Source organism: Chiloscyllium punctatum, chromosome 15 (genome assembly GCF_047496795.1).
Source record: "Chiloscyllium punctatum isolate Juve2018m chromosome 15, sChiPun1.3, whole genome shotgun sequence".
NCBI lineage: Eukaryota > Metazoa > Chordata > Chondrichthyes > Orectolobiformes > Hemiscylliidae > Chiloscyllium > Chiloscyllium punctatum.
This window is the reverse complement of record NC_092753.1, coordinates 60,927,845-60,946,912: the sequence shown is the minus strand read 5'-3', so window position 1 is coordinate 60,946,912 and position 19,068 is coordinate 60,927,845. Positions and strand designations below refer to the sequence as shown.

General features: G+C 39.9%; 1 protein-coding gene across 2 annotated transcripts in view; it reads right to left on the bottom strand.

Moving 5' to 3' along the window:
• Positions 1-19,068, bottom strand: part of tbx15 (T-box transcription factor 15) — a 114,736-nt gene that overhangs the window by 34,174 nt on the left and 61,494 nt on the right. For both annotated transcript variants that reach the window (XM_072585248.1, XM_072585247.1), the window contains exons 4-6: positions 16,434-16,605; positions 12,017-12,184; positions 8,204-8,268 (exon numbers count right to left, since the gene is read on the bottom strand). In XM_072585248.1, the coding sequence (XP_072441349.1) occupies positions 8,204-8,268; positions 12,017-12,184; positions 16,434-16,605 (405 nt within the window). The remainder of the gene's footprint in view (positions 1-8,203; positions 8,269-12,016; positions 12,185-16,433; positions 16,606-19,068) is intronic.

Here is a 19,068-nt window from a genome sequence, read left to right as displayed (position 1 = left end):
CATTCTTCTCTCTTCCATCGAACTGAACTCTCAATGTTCTCATTCTGCAGTTTCTCAGTCATCTTTGGGAATCAATTTAATGAAGTCTTTCATCTGCTTGGAATCCTCTCTCAGTCACGGAGCTCCTGACTGACTTGTTATATCTTTCCTGTCCTGTACTTGTGCTTTTTTTTCCTAGTGCATGCTGGACCTTTCAGCCCTGCTATGGTTATTCACCTATGCAACACACCTCAAGTTTTCCAGTCTGTCCTTTTGTAGCATTTTCATGTTCCAAAAATAAATTGTTACCTCATAACCATGCTGTCATTCCTTCCGCCAGCTCTTGCTCAAAATGTTTTACTAAGAAGTCTATATAGGCACTGCACTGCACTATCTAGGAACAGTCGTAAATGATAGCTACTGTGACCTCCTATCAATTTGCATTCTTGATTAGATTACTTACAGTGTGGAAACAGGCCCTTCGGCCCAACAAGTCCACACCGCCCCACCGAAGCGTAACCCACCCATACCCCTACATCTACCCCTACACTTTAGCATGGCCAATTCACCTGACCTGCACATCTTTGGACTGTGGGAGGAAACCGGAGCACCTGGAGGAAACCCATGCAGACACGGGGAGAACATGCAAACTCCACACAGTCAGTCGCCTGAGGCGGGAATTGAACATGGGTCTCTGGCGCTGTGAGGCAGTAGTGCTAACCACTGTGCCACCGTGCTCTTGAACTTTCTGCACTTCAACAATAGTTCACCATCCTCCAGTATCTCTTTACTGACACCTATCTCTGTGACACTGTTTAATGACAGCTCCACTTGCTTCAGTTGCAAGGCTTTGTGTTAAATAGCTTTATGCCCTCTTTCTTTGCCGTTTCCTCTATGTGGATTTCCTCTAGAAATCATGGATGCACTGGTGATCATTTTCCAATGTTCTATAGATTCAGGATCAGTTCCTGTAGATTGGAGGGTAGCTAATGTTGTCCCACTTTTTAAGAAAGGAGGGAGAGAGAAAACAGAGAATTATAGACCAGTTAGTCTGACCTCAGTGGTGGGAAAAATGCTGGAGTCAATTATAAAGGACGAAATTACAACACATCTGGATAGCAGTAACAGGATAGGTCAAAATCAGCATGGATTTATAAAGGGGAAATCATGCTTGACTAATCTTCTGGAATTTTTTGAGGATGTAACTCTGAATATGGACAAGGGAGATCCAGTGGATGTAGTATACCTGGACTTTCAGAAAGCCTTTGATAAAGTCTCACATAGGAGGTTGGTGAGCAAAATTAGGGCGCATGGTTTTAGGGGCAAAATACTGACATGGATTGAAAATTAGTTGGCTGACAGGAAACAAAGAGTAGTGATAAATGGCTCCCTTTCAAAATGGCAGGCGGTGACAAGTGGTGTGCCGCAGGGATCAGTGCTAGGACCACAGCTTTTTACAATGTACATTAATGATATAGATGAAAGTATTAAAAGTAATATTAGTAAATGACACAAAGCTGAGTGGCAGGTTAAAATGTGACGAGGATGTTAGGAGAATACAGGGTGACCTGGACAGGCTAGGTGAGTGGATGGATGCATGGCAGATGCAGTTTAATACGGATAAATGTGTGGTTATCCACTTTGGTGGCAGGAACAGGAAGGTAGATTACTACCTAAATGGAGTCAAGTTAGGTAAAGAGGCAGTACAGCGAGATCTAGGTGTTCTTGTACATCAGTCAATGAAAGCAAGCATGCAGGTACAGCAGGCAGTGAAGAAAGCTAATAGCATGCTGGCCTTCATAACAAGAGGAATTGAGTTTAGAAGCAAAGAGGTTCTTCTGCAGCTGTACAGGGCCCTGGTGAGACAGCACCTGGAATATTGTGCACAGTTTTGGTCTAAAATTTGAGGAAAGATATTCTGGCTATTGAGGCAGTGCAGCGTAAATTCACAAGGTCAATTCCTGGAATGGCAGGACTATCTTACGCTGAAAGGTTGGAGTGACTGGGCTTCTATGCGCTTGAGTTTAGAAGGCTGAGAGGGGATCTGATTGAGACATATAAGATTATTAAAGGATTGGACACTCTAGAGGCAGGAAGTGTGTTTCTGCTGATGGGCGAGTCCCGAGCCAGAGGACACAATTTAAAAATAAGGGGTAGGCCACGTAGAACAGAGTTGAGGAGAAACTTCTTCACCCACAGAGTGGTGGGTGTATGGAATGCTCTGCCCCAGGAGGCTGTGAAGGCCAAGTCTCTGGCTACTTTCAGGGAAGAGTTGGATAGAACTCTTAAGGATAGTGGAATTAAGGGTTATGGGGATAAGGCAGGAACAGGATACTGATTGAGGATGATCAGCCATGATCATAATGAATGGTGGTGTTGGCTCGAAGGGCAGAATGGCCTACTCCTGCACCATTGTCTATGTGTTGCAGAGGTCCATCCTCAGTTGTCTTTTCTTCACAACATACATGCCATTCCTTGCACTCATGTCCAGATGCATATTGTAAGCTTTCAGGTACATGCAACTCCACTTTTACACTTTCACCATCATTTCAACATCTGTTGTTATGGTCTTGGATCACTTGTTCAACATTACAACTTAAGTGAGCTTAAATGTTCCAAGGTTTCATTCAAATTAAACAAAACTAACCTTTTTACTTTCAGTCATCAGTTGTATGTCCTAGTTTTTCATATCATCAGCCAATCCCAATACAAACTTGATTGAGTTTTTTGTAGAAGTAATGAAGAGGAGTGATGAGGAAAGAGTAGTGGATGTGATGTATATGGACTTCAGTAAGGCATTCAACAAGGTTCCTGATGGTAGACTGGTTAGCAAGGTTGGATCACATGGAATACAGGGAAAACTAGCCTTTTAAATACAGAACTGGCTGAAAGGTAGAATCAAAGGGTGGTGGTAGAGGGTTGCTTTTCAGATCGAAGGCCTGTGACCAGTGAAGTGCCACAAGGGTCAGTGCTGAGTCCACTGCTTTTCATCACTTATATAAATGATTTGAATGTGAATGTAGGAGGTAATGATAGTAACTTTGCAGATGTCACCAAAATTGGAAGTATGGTGGACAGTGAAGAAGGTTACCTCAGAGTACAATGGGATCTTGATCAGATGGGCCAATGAGCTGAGGAGTGACAGATGGAGTTTAATTTAGATAAATGCGAGGTGCTGAATTTTGGAACGGCAAATTAGGGCAGGACTTATACACTTAATAGTAAGGTCCTGGGGAGTGTTGCTGAACAAAGAGACCTTGGAGTGCAGGTTCATAGTTCCTAGAAAGTGGAACTACCTTCAGGTAGATAGGATAGTGAAGAAGGCCCTTGGCATGCTGCCCTTTATTGGCCAGAGTATTGAGTATAGGAGTTGGGAGGTCATGTTGCAGCTGTACAGAGCATTGGTTAAGCCACTTTTGGAACACTTTGTGCAATTCTGGTCTCCCTTCTATGGGAAGGATGTTGTGAAACTTGAAAGGGTTCAGAAAAGATCTACAAGGATGTTGCCAGATTGAAAGAATTGAACATTAGGGAGAGGCTTAACAGGCTGGGGCTGTTTTCCCTGGAGCGGTCAGTGGCAAAGGAGTTTATAGAGGTTTATAAAATCATAAGTGGCATGGATAGGGTAAATAGAAAAGGTCCTTTCCTTGGAGTAGGGGAGTCCAGAACTAGAGGGCATAGATTTAGTGCAAGAGGTGAAAGATTAAAAGAATCCTAAGAGGCAACGTTTTCATGCAGAGGGTGGAGGTGCCTGGGGATGTGATGGAGACTGGTACAATTACAACATTTAAAAGGCATCTGGATGGGTATATGAATAGGAAGGATTAAGAGGGATATGGGCCAAGTGCTGGCAAATGCGACTAGGATAGTTTAGGATATCTGTTAAGAGTGTGGTTCAAGAAAAGCACTCTCCTGCTCCTCAGATGCTGCATGACCTGCTGTGCTTTTCCAGCAGCATATTCTCAACTCTTACCTCCAGCACCTGCAGTCCTCACCTTCACATAATTTAGGGTATCTGGTCAGCATGGATGAGTTGGACTACAGGGTCTGTTTCTGTGCTGTACATCTCTATGACTCTAATAGTCAAAAGTTGCATTATCAGGGTTTGAAGAGTTTCAGAATTTTAACAGCTACTTGCCCTTGAAATTATTTTTACTTTCTAATCTATATCTTTGCCCAGTTTATTGTACTTTGGTCAATATTACTAATCTTGGTTTGTCCTCATCATTCATTTTCTTAGAAATCTTAATCTACATCTTAATCCATCCACAAATTAAGGGACAATGTTTCAAATGCCCATCTAGCTGACAATCATGATTCAATCATCTACAATTATACCTGCCTAAACCATCACCGATACAAAGCATCACATACCCAGCATCGCCATCTTTCCTATGTCATCATGAATGAACAACAAAATCCTCAACCTTGTTTTTGATCCTTCTGCAGACTTTTCCAGCTCTAATTCAATGATTCTGCCAACTTTCATTTTTTCCTATTTGCATAACTCTCATTTTTATGTTGAGTTTTCCTTGTCCCACCCATTGTGCACCACCATTGATTAGCAGCATTTGGCTAGCCCAATGGAACTCTTTGAACCAAGCAATTCATTTACTAGTTATGAATACATCTTGTTTTCAAAGGAACCTCTCCACTACTTTTTTTTATTTTTCCTAGTTCTCCCTTTCCCAATGGTCACCATTCTTACAGAGTAAATAATGCCATTTCTGACATCTGTTTATTCACAGATAATAGTGGAAATTTAGAAGTTGCTAACTGTGCTGCTGCTGCAATCTTTGGCTATAGACTCAGTTTGAGAAATCATAGCAGAACGACAAAGTCCATTAGATCATCATAAAAAAATTTGAAAGATACAGTTTATACATGGATGTGAAATGCACTGTTGATTGTTTAATAAGTCATCAACATTGTTAAACAACCTTCCAGGCACTGATTTTCCTTTTACAAATGTGGATTTTTTCATTTCATTGGAAATTAATATTGAAGAAGTTAAATGAAAACGTAATTAATTTTGTTTGGATTTTCTATTTGTTTTGTTCTTTTCCCCTCAATTTCATTGCTATTTCCTAAACTATGTTTTTCTTTCTGTATTGTAACATAAATAATGTTTTCCATTATTTCCACATATGGATGCTTTATGACTCATTGAAGATTCTTCAGTCTGATTGCTTCACTGCTTATTTCCCTGCTCACATATGCTACAATTGCCCTGTATAAGGCATTGCACTGGAACAAACCAATTCAAACTAATTTGAGGCAAAGTGCATTCTAATGCCATTGAAAAATTCATAGTTAACTTTCAGGGTGAGCAGCATTATTTCTGACTGCACATTAGTGTCACAATTCTACATATTGAGAGGAATGGGAGGGATGCTGACTCATTGCTGCCTAACAGCACCAGGGACCCAGGTTTTATTCTATCCTTGGGCAATGGGCTGAATGGCCTTTTTTTTGCACTGTAGAGTTTTTACATTTCTATATGTCTGTATGGAGTTTATACGTTCTCCCTATGTCTGCAAGTTTTTTATCCAGGTGCTTTAGTGTCCTCCCACAGTCCAAAAGATACGCATGTTAGGTGGTTGGCCATGGTGCCCAGGGATGTGCAGGCTAGTTGGGTTAGCCATAATAAATGCAGGGTTATAAGGATAGGGCAGGACCTGGGGCTCGGTGGTCTTCATAAGGCCAGTGCAGACTCGATGGGCTGAATGGCCTTGTCCTGCACTGTAGACATTGTATGAATTAAGGACTTTATAGCATTTTATTTTAATTTAATATTTAAAAAGTGCAGCAACATTAATAGAAGTATAATCATTGCTACAAGAAAAATTCAAAATAACAATTTGTTCCAAAGTTTTCATGCCAATTTAAAGTATTTCTAAATTAGCTTTCATTCAAAAGAGGAGCATAACACTAATAATAACTCACACTTAGATCATGCTTTTAGATAATGTTTTCAGTCAGCATATGTCTAAAGGTGCTTCATAGGGGCATTAGCAAATATTATTTGTCAATGAGCCAATTAAGGAGATATCAGGGCAGATGAGCAAATAGGTAGTGAAAGAGGATTTTAAATGAGAGAAGAGATGAAGAGACAAAGATGCCTAGGGAAACAATTGCAGATCTTTGGGTTTTGGCATTTAAGAGGTAAATGGTGGAACAATTAAAATGGGAGTATGCAATGGTCCAGAATTGAAAGAAGATAGATATCTCTAAGGCTGTGAAGTTGGATGGGTTTACACAGCCAGGGAGCAACAAGACCATGGAAGGGTCGATAAGCAAGAACAAACACTTTAAAATTGCACTACGGCTTATAGCAGGAACCAATGCAAGTTGACTGACACATGATTGATAGATGATGGGAACTTGCTATGAGTTAGGAGCAGGGCAACAAAGTTTTGCATGAGGTTAAAATTATGGGAGGTTGAAAATGGGGTGACAGCCATGATTGTATTGAAATAATCCAGGTTTGAGGTGGTAAATACCTAAATAGGGATTTCAATAGCAGATGTGCTGAGATGGGGATATAGGAGGGAATTAGTTGCATAATATTATAGAGTCAAAATTATGTATACTTAGTGATGGCTTGGATATGTGAACAGGTACTCAACTCTGTCAAATTTAGCACTTAATCTGACCCTTGATGACACTGTCCCCAAATTAAGAGCTGTGGAATCAGTGACATTGAATAGGGTTTCTAGCAACCTCTGAGGACAATGACTTCAGCCTTTCAGATAAGAAAAATTCCTAATTGTCCAATTTTGGGTATCAGACAAGTAGTCTGACAAACTAGCGAGGTCGACCTGCTATCATTAAGGCAGGTGCCTGATACAAAACCTAAATTCTGCATATGCTGAAAAACAGAAATAAAAGCAGGAAATGCTGGAAGTATTCTGCAAGATCAGGCAGCCTCTGAGGAGAGGGAAACAGGTAACAGGTCAAGTCAATGGTTTTCAATCTGTGTTTACAGCATTTCCGTTTTTTTGTTGTGTGTAAGGACGAGTAGTTTTTCAATTGTTCTTCCTTCATGCCCATCTCTAATTACCCTGGAGAAGTGGAGACCTAACATATCGGTGGGAAATGGGAGAAATCAGATACTGATGGCTTTGACGTGTTCTTGTCTTGCTGTGGTTTGAAATTGGACTTGTTCGTGCATGACTCCAAACTGGAGCAAAGTTAACTTTTTTTTAATGATGATTGCTTTCCATTTATTTCTTAATTTTCAGGGAAACGCTCTTGCCTGTAATTTGCAGTAGTTAATAGCTCCCCCCCCCCCCCCACACTGATGGGGCTGCCCTGGTTACATTGCTCGCCGCCAGTTGCTGCCGACGGCACTGTGACAAAGGAGCTGCTGTGTTCTTGGATACAAGAGCTGCTCCTCCCGGCTCCGGAAGGTGGGAACCTCCGCTTTCTCCTCGTCTTAAAAAGGCCAACCGTTTCTTCATGAGGTGTTAGATTGCCGAGTAACTGTGACATTGCACCCAACTCTGACAATATACCCACTGCCAAACCATATCAACTGTACTTGGTGCTTATTAAGGTGAGTGTTGCAAAGCTGAGATGTGACTCTTGATTTATCCTGCTTTCATGCCTACCTGAAACCTCTTTGCAGAGGCAAAGGGAAGGGACACTGGTTCTGCACTCTGAAATAGCACTCTGTCGAAAGAGTCCCTCAGTGTCACTGGTAATATTACAGTGTCACGGGTAAAGATTCCGTCAGTGTGTATTAAGAAAGTAAACCATTGTAAAACACCCAATTCTTGTAGCGATATCTCGACTATTGTAGTGGACAGATACTTAGGACCATACAGTAAATGGAAAGGGGTGGGGCGACAAAATTGTGAACTGGGTTATTTCGAAAGCTGCTGCTTAACGCCTCAAAACCTCTTTAATATTTAAGATGCTTGACCATCGTTTATAGTATATGGACATTGTATACATTGTAAAGTTAACATACATTCACCTGATGAAGGAGCGTCGCTCCGAAAGCTAGTGCTTCCAATTAAACCTGTTGGACTATAACCTGGTGTTGTGTGATTTTTAACTTTGTACACCCCAGTCCAACACCGGCATCTCCAAACCATACATTCAGCCAGCACAGCATGTTTATAATTCCACGCTGATCTCGGTTGCGTTGAATTGTTTATTCTTAAAGGATTTGTGTGTGTCTCTCTGTGTGTGTGTTTTTTAGACAGTGACTCCTCACCTGTTTCTGCCAGAGTCTCGGAATCCTTTGGCAAATGGATTTCTGTCGATCTTCAGCCTTGTAATCTGGGAAATAAAGAAGCAAGTTCACTTGTAAAAACTCGGCCAGATCAGAGTGGGTCGCGGGCGCATGTCAAGATGACACTGTCCCGGGTCTCTATGTAAGAACAGAAATTGCACTGCATTGGATATACACAAACTTCGTTCGAAAATGAAATTACCTCCCAAATCAACGTCTCATTATCTAACAACTGAGGCAGTAGAATTAGGAATGTATCCCTTTACAAATGATGCAGTTATGTAACTAATCCGGAATACAAGGGAGTCAAGACTGTTTCAGTAAAGACAAACAAAAATAAATGTACAATTGAATCAAGGGGAGTTTTCGGTGTCTTTCACTTACACCAATTAAAAGCTTCGAAATAGTGTCGCAAATATTTCGAGTTTCTAAATTGTTCTGTAGTTGGACGGTTGGTCTGCAGCATTTTGGAATGGGATGGGAAGTCCTGGAGCATGTCTTTCAAACATTCACAACCGAAACGCTTTTTAACAGAGTCCCAGTTTGTAGATTTTGATTTACATTAAATGAAGATTGCACAGAAGATCAGCTCTCAAATGCACCCAGTTTCTATTACTGAATGCTCTGTGAACTAGCCCCTGTGTTGAGGGAATAATCTGAGCACTGAACAGTCAGACGCAGTGTAACCCAGAAATCCACGCCAAGTTCTGGTGTCGAGTGTATGTATTGCTGACCCGGCGAAGTTTCGGTTTAAAAAGGGTCTCACTCGCAAAGTCCAGGAATGTGGAAGGAACCTGGAGAGGAGACAGCGCACTCCGCCCGATTCAACCTGCTCTGTTGTCTAACTAAATTCTGCTGTCACACTTGCTCTCAATCTTGCTCAAAATGCCCTTCGACTTCCGGCATAAACATGTTGAGAATCTAACCACGTCAAAGACTCAAAAATATAAACCATTAACCGGGCTTGGATAAGAAGGTATCGAACATCGCTCGAAATTCAGAAGACCGGATTGGAAGTGAAGCTGAAGACTGTGTTTTGAAGGCAAAGTGTATCCAACCAGCAACTAAAAACAATTATTACTCCGGAAGGCCATGGATTCATGGCCCTCGCGGATGCTGTTTATATTGTTGAACCGCAGAAGGGAAATCCTCTCGGGAGTAGAGACTTGGTGGAGACTCCCGAATTGTAATGGGAAAGGTGGCGCTTCCCTTTGCAGCCAATCACAGAGCCGCACAATTGTTCTGCCGCAGAAGAGGCCACTCAGCCCATCGTGTCTGCACGGGCTCTCCAAATGGGCAATCCACTGACTGCCATCCTCCGCTTCTCCCAATAACACTTCACACTCCTCTTGTTGGGAACTTTCTAATTCCTGGTCGGATGCTTGAATTGAATTTGACTTCATCACACACTCAGCCAGACCCGATTTGCTCGTTGCCTGAAGACGCTCTCCTTTGGTTTATGGAGAGCGGAAGAGACCATTCGGCCTAACGAGTCTGCACCAACAGAAAAAAATCCTATCATCTATCTACACCAATCCTAATTTCCAACACTTGGCCCATAGCATTGAATGTTATAATATTTCAAGCTTTCGTCCAAGTATTTTATTTTAAGGGTTGTGAGGTTTCTAGTCTCTACTGCTCTCCCACGCAAGGCATTCCAGATTCCAACACCCACTTGGTTTAAAAAAAACTTCAAATATTTCCAAGTCTTCTGCCCTTCTGCTTCAAATAATACCGCCTTGTTACTGACCCTTCAATTCAGCTGCTTCCTATCCACCCTGTCCCTCAATCTCATTCACCTCAATCAGGACCCCTCTCAACTTTCTCTGCTCCAAAGAAAACAATGCTAGCTTATCCAGTCTCTCTTCATAGCTACAGCGCTCCATCTCAGGGACCATCCTGGTGAATCTCCTCTGCACCCTCCCTATAGCGTGGCGACCAGAGCAGCACTTAAGCTAAACCTCTTGCGGAATGTGAACAGATTCCGGGAGATAGCTGCAGCCTGGTGAAACTGAAAGACATATGCCAATTCAGTCAAACGCCCAGAAAAGTCTGAGCGGAGATATTGCAGGCGTTTCTGCTGCTTTTTCCTATTTCTTTGAACCCATGTCTTTCCCATGCCTTCACCAGCGGGAACAGTTTCTTCATATCTATTCTGGACAGACCCCTCATGATTTTGAAAACTTCAGTCAAATCCCAACGCCAAGGGAGCAGTCCTAATTTCTCCAAATTCCTTACTCTTGGAAATATATCACAAATCCAGAAGATCTAAACAATGCTACATCATTCAAAAATACTTAATCTTTTGGTCAGAATAAAAATAATTAAAGCTTGACTATTTACCAACCATTTTCCCCAGGAGGAACCAATGTTTGTATACATGTTTAAATTAGTTAAAATAGTGTGATTATTTTTAAAGAAAGCTTGAACCGCAATCTGATAATTTACAGAAACAGCTCAAACCAACCAGTATTACTCTCCGACTCCTTCAATAGCCCGCTTTATCTTTATCGTATTCAATTTGCGGGGAAATAATTGAAACAATCTTACTTCTTGTATTCAGGCGCTAGTAAGGGTCTTCAAATATTTAGTTGTCCCGACGGCGTCTGTCCATTCCAGGGAGTCACAAGGTGCGTTTTAGTTAATTTGCCAAAGATATGATTTGAAACTAATTACATAAGCATTCAAATAATTACAAATAGTTGACACAAAACCGAAAGAACTGCAGATCATCATAGATGCTGCCAGACCCTTTGAGCTTTTCCAACAAGTTCTGTTGTTGTTTCTGATGATAAGTCGCTGTTCGCTGTGTACCATGGTAAAGTTGTGATAGTAGTTAGCCATTCATATGCACATATGCTCAGCCCGGTTTTACACAGGCGAACCAAGAATGAGGAGAAAACTGCGGCCTGTGACAAGCAAGTGGGAAAGGATGGGAAAATGTCAAGGGGGGAATGAATGAACTGAGGGGGAAGGGAAGAATCTCCGACAGTACAGCTGCGAGCGAAATTCCTCCACTCCTATCGCAGCCGTTATTTTGCTTTAATCGTGCAGAGCTGTTTCTTGGTTGTTATTAAGTTCTAGCAAAACATGTCTGATTTCGATGCAGCGGTTCAGAATCGTCTTCTGTAAAAACCCGTCAAGGAAATCCGTCTATATATGTTTGCTTACTCGTTCAGTCATTTACTTAAGAGCCAGGAGTTCCAGTAAAGTCTAGCGGAATATTTGAAGATTTCTAGACGACATTTCCCAGCTACACGTACAGCATTCCAGTTGGTCTGGATTATCAGTTTGCAGAGTCTGTGAAGGAGACTGCGGCGATTCGGAACTGAATTCGCGAGCATTCCTCTCACTTTTTTAGAAAATACCGAAATGATCGGGAACAAAATAAAAAGTCAAACCTAAACTTAAGCAGTAAGGATACCCAAGCAAACAGCGTTGACTTTATTCCGTCATGTTAAACAAATAATGCTGTGTAGTTCAGAGAAACAAAAAATCCTTAAAAATAAACTGGGGCTCTCTTCATCTTCACGTTTTTATCTAAACATATAACGCGCCCGTTGTTCCCTTCTGAAATAATTGCAGCCACTCACTTTGAGAATAAACATATGTTTAAAATTAATCGCACGCATTTTCCCTTTCTAAAGAATTCCGCACCAGACTCGGCGCATACCTGTCCGTTTCGATTCAGTCTCACTGGACTTCAAACAATAGATTCTGTAAATAATTATTTCAACGAATATTTTAACCATGTATCCTTCCTCTCGGCCTTCTAGCGGCTAACAGGAAGCCTACCTGCTGGTTCTGATATGCTGTAACTGTGGTGAAGACGGTCTCCGGGAAAGTGAATGTTTTTACCCCCTCTCCTGCAGGCACCGGCTTGGTTGGACACAACTCGCTGCTGAAGTCCTTTCGGATCACATGCACCCGCGGCTGGTATTTATGCATGGAATGAAGAATTATCTGTTCATTTGGGGGTTGGGGCGATGAAGAACACAAATAAATATTTTATTTTGTGTCAGCCAAATAAAGCTAAGCACGGTTTAACACGTACTATAAAGCAAAACCATGTAGTGATGTACACTTTAAACCAAGTTCTATTCAAATTAAAACTATTCACAAAGAACACTTCTACTATTCCGCAGCAAAGCACAAAGTCATTTTCTTCCCTTCACTTTATTAACTGAGCAGAATAACCCAAAAAGAGGAAGGGGTAAGCAGATGGTATGCAGCTTTAGACAGAATCTTCCTGTCAAATGGATCAACTTGGTAGAAGCAAAACCACTGCATATCCATAGCGCCACTCCTATGCTGATAAATAGGAATTATTGATAAATAGTAATTGAAAAATGAAACTGTTTCTTTTCCGACAGATTGGGCGAGTATTCACATATGAATCATGCCATCTCGACAAGGCGATATGGAGAGATCAGTGAGTTGCTAAGGTTTAACTGAGTGAACCGGTAGTAAGCAATGTTACCTGTTTCTCGATCTGTTACTAATATAGTCATGTGAAACAGGCGAGCAAGTGCCAACCTGAATTCAATGGCGATTTGTTCCACCCCACATGCTCTCATTAGCGACTGTTCAAAAACGTCAGGACCCATTATTAACGATCATTCTTGCCCCTTTCGGAGGATAGTTATAACTCTAGGACTTCGGAGCTTCTCAACCTCAGTGAATTGCTTCGATCATACCGGTGTTAAGGTAAAACGCTATTCCGAAGCAGACGGCAACTAATGGAAAGTGATTTGGATTTCAACGTAACATTAATCTACAATGACATCTATTTTCACTGCATTACTTGGACCCCGGGAATACTAACTATAGTATAGTGAATGTGGGCCATGAAAGTTTCAGACTAGCTTGTCTTTTCCTGTTAAGTCACCTTGAAATGCCCTTCGAAACTTACTTGTAAATGTCTTTGGAATTAATAATTTTAGTTGTGATTAATTCTGATAAATGCCCACCCAACAGTCCAATCTCGCTTGCAATTTTTCTTCTATTAAAGACTAGGCTCGCTCTCTTGCCAAAGCATAGCGCATTACCAAACGACTTAATACCAAGCCCGACTATTAAATGACAGTCAACGTAATTGAAAAAGAAAGGCACCAAGCCCCTTTTACTCCTTTTTCTTTCCTCTTATGGTTGTTATTCTATTTTTAACAGCGACGATCGAAAATGTGTCTCCGCTTTCACCTTCTCAGTACCACTCCTGAGCACCCCATCTGTAGTTGCAGCATTTATTTGGGCAACAGGGAACAGGAGAAGCGTTCCCCGAGCTGTCACTGGGACGGGGAATTCAACTCGAAGGCTTTTCGATTAACTCAACAACAAGCCGGGGCTGCAGCGGTTGTTGGTATTGCACTGTCTTCTGACTGGGGACAAATGCAGTCCTTATTGAAGAGAAATAAATCATCCTTAATCCTCTGCTGAAAGTGGACGCTGAATCAGAAAGAATGTTCTATTTTAATTGGCCCACATTGTTACTTGAAAATGGCGACCATCTGCAGCTTGTTGCACATAAACAAAGGAAATTAAGCGTATGTCCATATGCAGCCAATTATTAAATACAATTTGCGGAGTGTCAAAGTAATGACCTGATCTCTGGCAAAAATTATTGCACTGACATTCTTTACTATCAAGGTTATATTATATTTTCATTACATTCATAGTACAACTCTGTAATTTTTTTTCTTATGGCTTAGTGGCAAAGTGGATTAAAATATTACTGTTTCACCTCTGTGAGCTGGTTTGTAATTCAATCCAGACAGAAATTAGGTTTGTTCCTTTTTTCCTGTGGAATCTAGTGCATAGTTGATCGGGATATAAAGTCTTTCATTTCAGGCGCAGACCCAAAACTGAGAATCTTTCACCCCTTTGCTCAAAGGATTTGGCAGTATACTTTATTATAACACTGTCCCCTAGGCACATTTCAAATCTAAAAAAAATACTGTCTCCACAATTAAGGTAGTGCCGATACCATTATCTTTTAACTACAGCCACCTTGACTTCAGAACTGAGGATGGAATCCAGCACAAACTGAAGAGAGAATGAATGTTTCCCTTCTCTGAAGGAAAAATAAATTATTATACCTGAAGAGTTTAATCACAGTTCTGTGAAATGAGTTTGCTAAGTTTCATTCCAGTTCTAAGTTGGCCTTTGTCCAGAGTAATACTTACATTTGGAATTAGTAAACACTTATATGAAAATAAAGATGGAACATTATATATCTGCTACACATTTTTTTGTTTATGTAAGCAAACTTTGTTTTTTGAGTTATTAAGAGTTATATGGCACAGTGGTAAAATTAAAATTTCTAACTATAGTAAGTTACCACTTTAACCTCACATTGATGTTGCCATAATTGTAGCTATAATTTAAGGCACTTGCAGGTGCAGTATAATCTATCTTGGTACGCAGCCATGTTTTACAATTGCTAAAGCTTTCCTAGGAACTTTATAAACTCACAGATTATTTTTAATGTAATAAGAGATATCCTGAATATGCAATAATAATATTCTGCTAAACAAGACCCATGAGTAGAATCTATGCAGGTGCTTTTCTGTCAAGGATCAGCATGCACCCCTGGACAATGTTGAGCCAGCAAAGTAAAATCTATGCAGAAAAGACAACTAACTTAACCCTAACTGCAAATGGCTGATAAATTAACTGTGAGCAGGAAGGCCTACAATTTAATATATATTTTAAAGAATACTTTCATTAACAGTCAGACAGAAGTCTAGTTGGTATCATATAATCATCTGTATCTTAAAGAAAAAGCTAAATGAAAGCATTTTGCGTGGATTTGGCAATGCAGAAGGCCAAACACTGCCCTGTGACCTCTGGAAGCTAGACTGGAATATACCTGCCGCAGAGGATGAAGGAGTTTTTTTTTGTAATAACTGCTTGTGAATGAGATTTAACTATCAAGTCAGTTCCCATTAAATGTAGGTCCACAGGATAAAAGTGCTCATAGCATCAGCACTAACTTGGAGTACACAAGAATAAAAGTATGCAGAATGGAAAACACCACTGAAGCAGTACAGAGTGTTCTTCAGAAACTGGAGTTGAGGCACATTCTGGGAGTGGAAGATTTGGATCACATCTGGTCAATGCTATTTTTGACCTCAGAGGGCATGGTGCCATCACAGAGTGCAGAACAGATTAAGTTTATGATTATTCCCTGGTCATTGGTTTTAGCTTTAAAAATAGTTTTATGCTAGACAAGTAATGGTGGGTCTGTTTTCATATGTCACATACATTTTCTGACTACTGCTTTATGCTTTGTGAAAACAATTCCTATAATTTGCATCACACGTCACACAATACATTTGAATAATTTGGTGAAATCAGGATCTATGTGTTAGTCAGAAATTTTAATTGTGGGCCTGCGAAAAGGAGAATTGACTCTGCATATTAAAAAGTTAGGAACAAATAGATCTTGGTCAAAGTATGCAAAAGAGCAGGATTTTTTATTATGTTGTATATCAGGTTAGTATTGATACAGATTAGAATTTATTTATTTAGAATTTCTTAGTTAAACCCTAATATTTCACAATTTGATTTGAAAACTTTGATCTGGGAGGTGAGAAAGAGCAATATCTGGATAATGAATCACTTAAAACATATTCTCTAGAATTTATCAATGATCATGGAATTAGAGAGTGGTTACAGTACAAAAAATGCCATTAAGCCCATTTGTTCATGCTGGTTCTCTGCAAGAACACTTTTGCTGAAATACCAACAAATTCATCTGGTTTTTGACTCTTCCAACAATGAGAACTATTTCTCTCTACCTACCCTGTGGACACTTCTATCAAATTCCCTCTCAATATTCTCCTTTTTACACTAGGTTGTTCAACCTATTCATGAAAATTAAGTTCTTCATTTCCTGAATCATTTTCGTCAGATTTTTCTGCATCCTCTTTAAAACCATCTATTCTAAAGTGAACTATAGAATTGAAATACAAAAGAAAGACATAACTGAACAGAACATTCAGTGCGCATTATTACAAAAGTAATCCGCTATTGGGTTTGGTTCTGTTCTGTGGTCAGGAGCTCATTAACGCAGTGACAGTGACACTTTGTCTAAATATGTTTGCTGAATTGTTGATATTCATTGCCCAGTTTTGTAACATAAATATCAGTATGAAATAAGATATTTTAAAACCAGTGAAAGTTACTAAAATATAAACCTTTATCTACATACATGTCCTTGATCATCCAACTCATTGTTTGTAAGTTTGAGTTTATCAAAGCTGATGACTTGTCGCATCCATGTGTCACCAGAAGCTAGAGAATCTGGATGTATGTAGACCCGAGGAGGCACTGGTGAATCTGCATTTCCAGCCACCATCCACTTTGAACTGTGATAAACATATCTGCATTTAGGAAGGAAACAAACAGCAAAATCAGGAAATTGAATCCAGAATAGCTTGCTCCCATTTGTCTTTGGAATTACTAGAGTGGAATGGAAACTAAAACAAAGTAATAAAATCTCGCTTATGAGTATGACTGTTGGTGACTTGATTGTGAGTGTAAGCTTAAAACTATATTTGAATGTGGACAAATTATTATTTACAGAGATTATAAATGTATGTTATTTACATGTAGTAGTCTGTTTGGCCACAGAAAATTCTGATAGTCATCTTTTTACTGCCATAAATGTAAGAACTCAAGCAGGATCTGCTATGTCTATTTCAGTAGATACAGTAGTAAAATAAAAGACTGTGATATTGCCACACTAGCTACTTGTCCTGTTGCTTGCATTTGCCTTTTTTTAAATTTAGGCCGTCTTGCTTATCTGCACTTCTATTCAAACATGCATAATGATTGAACAAAATGACTGATTGAATTTCAAAAGAACCATGGCACATCCATTTGTCCTATTTTGCAATGTGCAGGAAAGCAGGCTTGTATTTTTGTAAGCTGTAGTGCTCAACATAGAGTAAGGCACTTTTTCTAAAAGAGCTGTAAATTACCATTAAAGGGTAGGTTGCTTCATTTTTTTAATGATACACTGAAAGAAGTTGTATAAGTACACTTTGGGAGAGATTTTTTCCAAGAGGGCTATTTTTAAGGCTTTCTCAATGACGATTTTGCTGAATGTGGGACAATAAAGGCAAGCGACATTCATTAGTACCAAATCTGTCACACAGTGATTAAACTTGTCGAACAAGATGTGGGGTTGGCAATATACAAATTCTCAGGAAACGTCATTCCTGAGAATGCCAAGGAGAAAATGTGAAAAATATTCTGTAACATAAAAAGAAATGCAACCATATCTGTAGTCATCCGAATATGCAAATACTTGTTCTTCAGCTCAGAAACATGATTACAACATGAACTTTATACTTTTATAGATAGAACATAGAGAACATTTATTCCTTCTTCCAACACAACTTCAAACAACTTAAGGCATTATTGCAATAAATACTAAACTATGTTGTACAAGATAGTTCACTATTAAGCTTGAACAGAGTCAAGACAGTAACACTATTAAGCAGTAACAACATTAGGCTTCAGAACAATCTAGACAAGTTGAATGTATAGAGTCATAGAGTCATTCAGCACAGAAACAGACCCTTTGGTTCAACCAGTCCATGCCAAATATAATCCCAAACTAAACTAGTCCCATCTGCCTACTCCTGGTCTATATCCTTCCAAACCTTTCCTATTCATGTATCTATCCAAATGTCTTAAATCTTGTAATTTCATCCACCACTTTCTCAGGAAGTTCATTCCACCTGTGAACCACCCTCTGTGTAAAAAATTTGCCTCTTATGGCTTTTTAAAATCTCTCTCCTCTCACCTTAAAAATGTGTTCCTAGTCTTGAAACCCCCATCCTAGGAAAATGCTGAAAAACATGTTGCTGGAAAAGCGCAGCAGGTCAGGCAGCATCCAAGAAGCAGGAGAATCGACGTTTCGGGCTTATGCCCGAAACATCGATTCTCCTGCTCCTTGGATGCTGCCTGACCTGCTGCACTTTTCCAGCAACACATTTTTCAGCTCTGATCTCCAGCATCTGCAGTCCTCACTTTCTCCATCCTAGGAAAAAGACAACTACCATTAACTCTATCTATACCTCTCACTATTTTATAAACTTCTGTCAGATCACCTCGCAACCTCCTATGCTCCACTGAAAAAAGCCTTATAACTTAAATATTCCATACCTGAAAACATCTTAGTAAATCCCAAAATAAACTTAGTAAAATCCAAATAAACAATAGATGTTTGCCATCATCAATCTTTTTTTGTAATCTCCTCAAAAAACTCAGTCAAGTTTGTGAGATACAGTTTTCCTCACACAAAAACCATGCTATCCTTGATCAAATTTCACCTCTCTAAATGTCCATAATTCCTATCTTTGGGAAAATATATGGCAGATGCAGTATAACATGGGCAAGTGTGAATCTAAACATTTCAACATTAAAAAACAGAAAAGCAGAGAATTATTTCAATGGTGATTTTTTTGGAAATGTGAATTTACAAAGGGATCTAGAATTTACAAAGGGATTAGTCAATGAAAGCAAACAGGCAGGTACAGCAAGCAGTTAAGGTGGCAAATGATATGTTGGTCTTCATTGCAAGAGAATTTGAGACAAAAAGTAGGGATACCTTACGGCAGTTTTAGAGGGCTTGAGGGAAACCACACCTGGAGTATTGTGTGCAGTGTTGGCCTACCTACCTAAGATAGGATGTACTTGCCATTGAGAGAGTGCAGTGAAGTTTCACAAAGCTGATTCTGGGTTTGGAGGACTGTTGTATGAGGAGACACTGATTTGACTGAGCCAGTATTTACCAGAGATCAGAAGAATGAGAGGGGATCTGATTGAAACATACC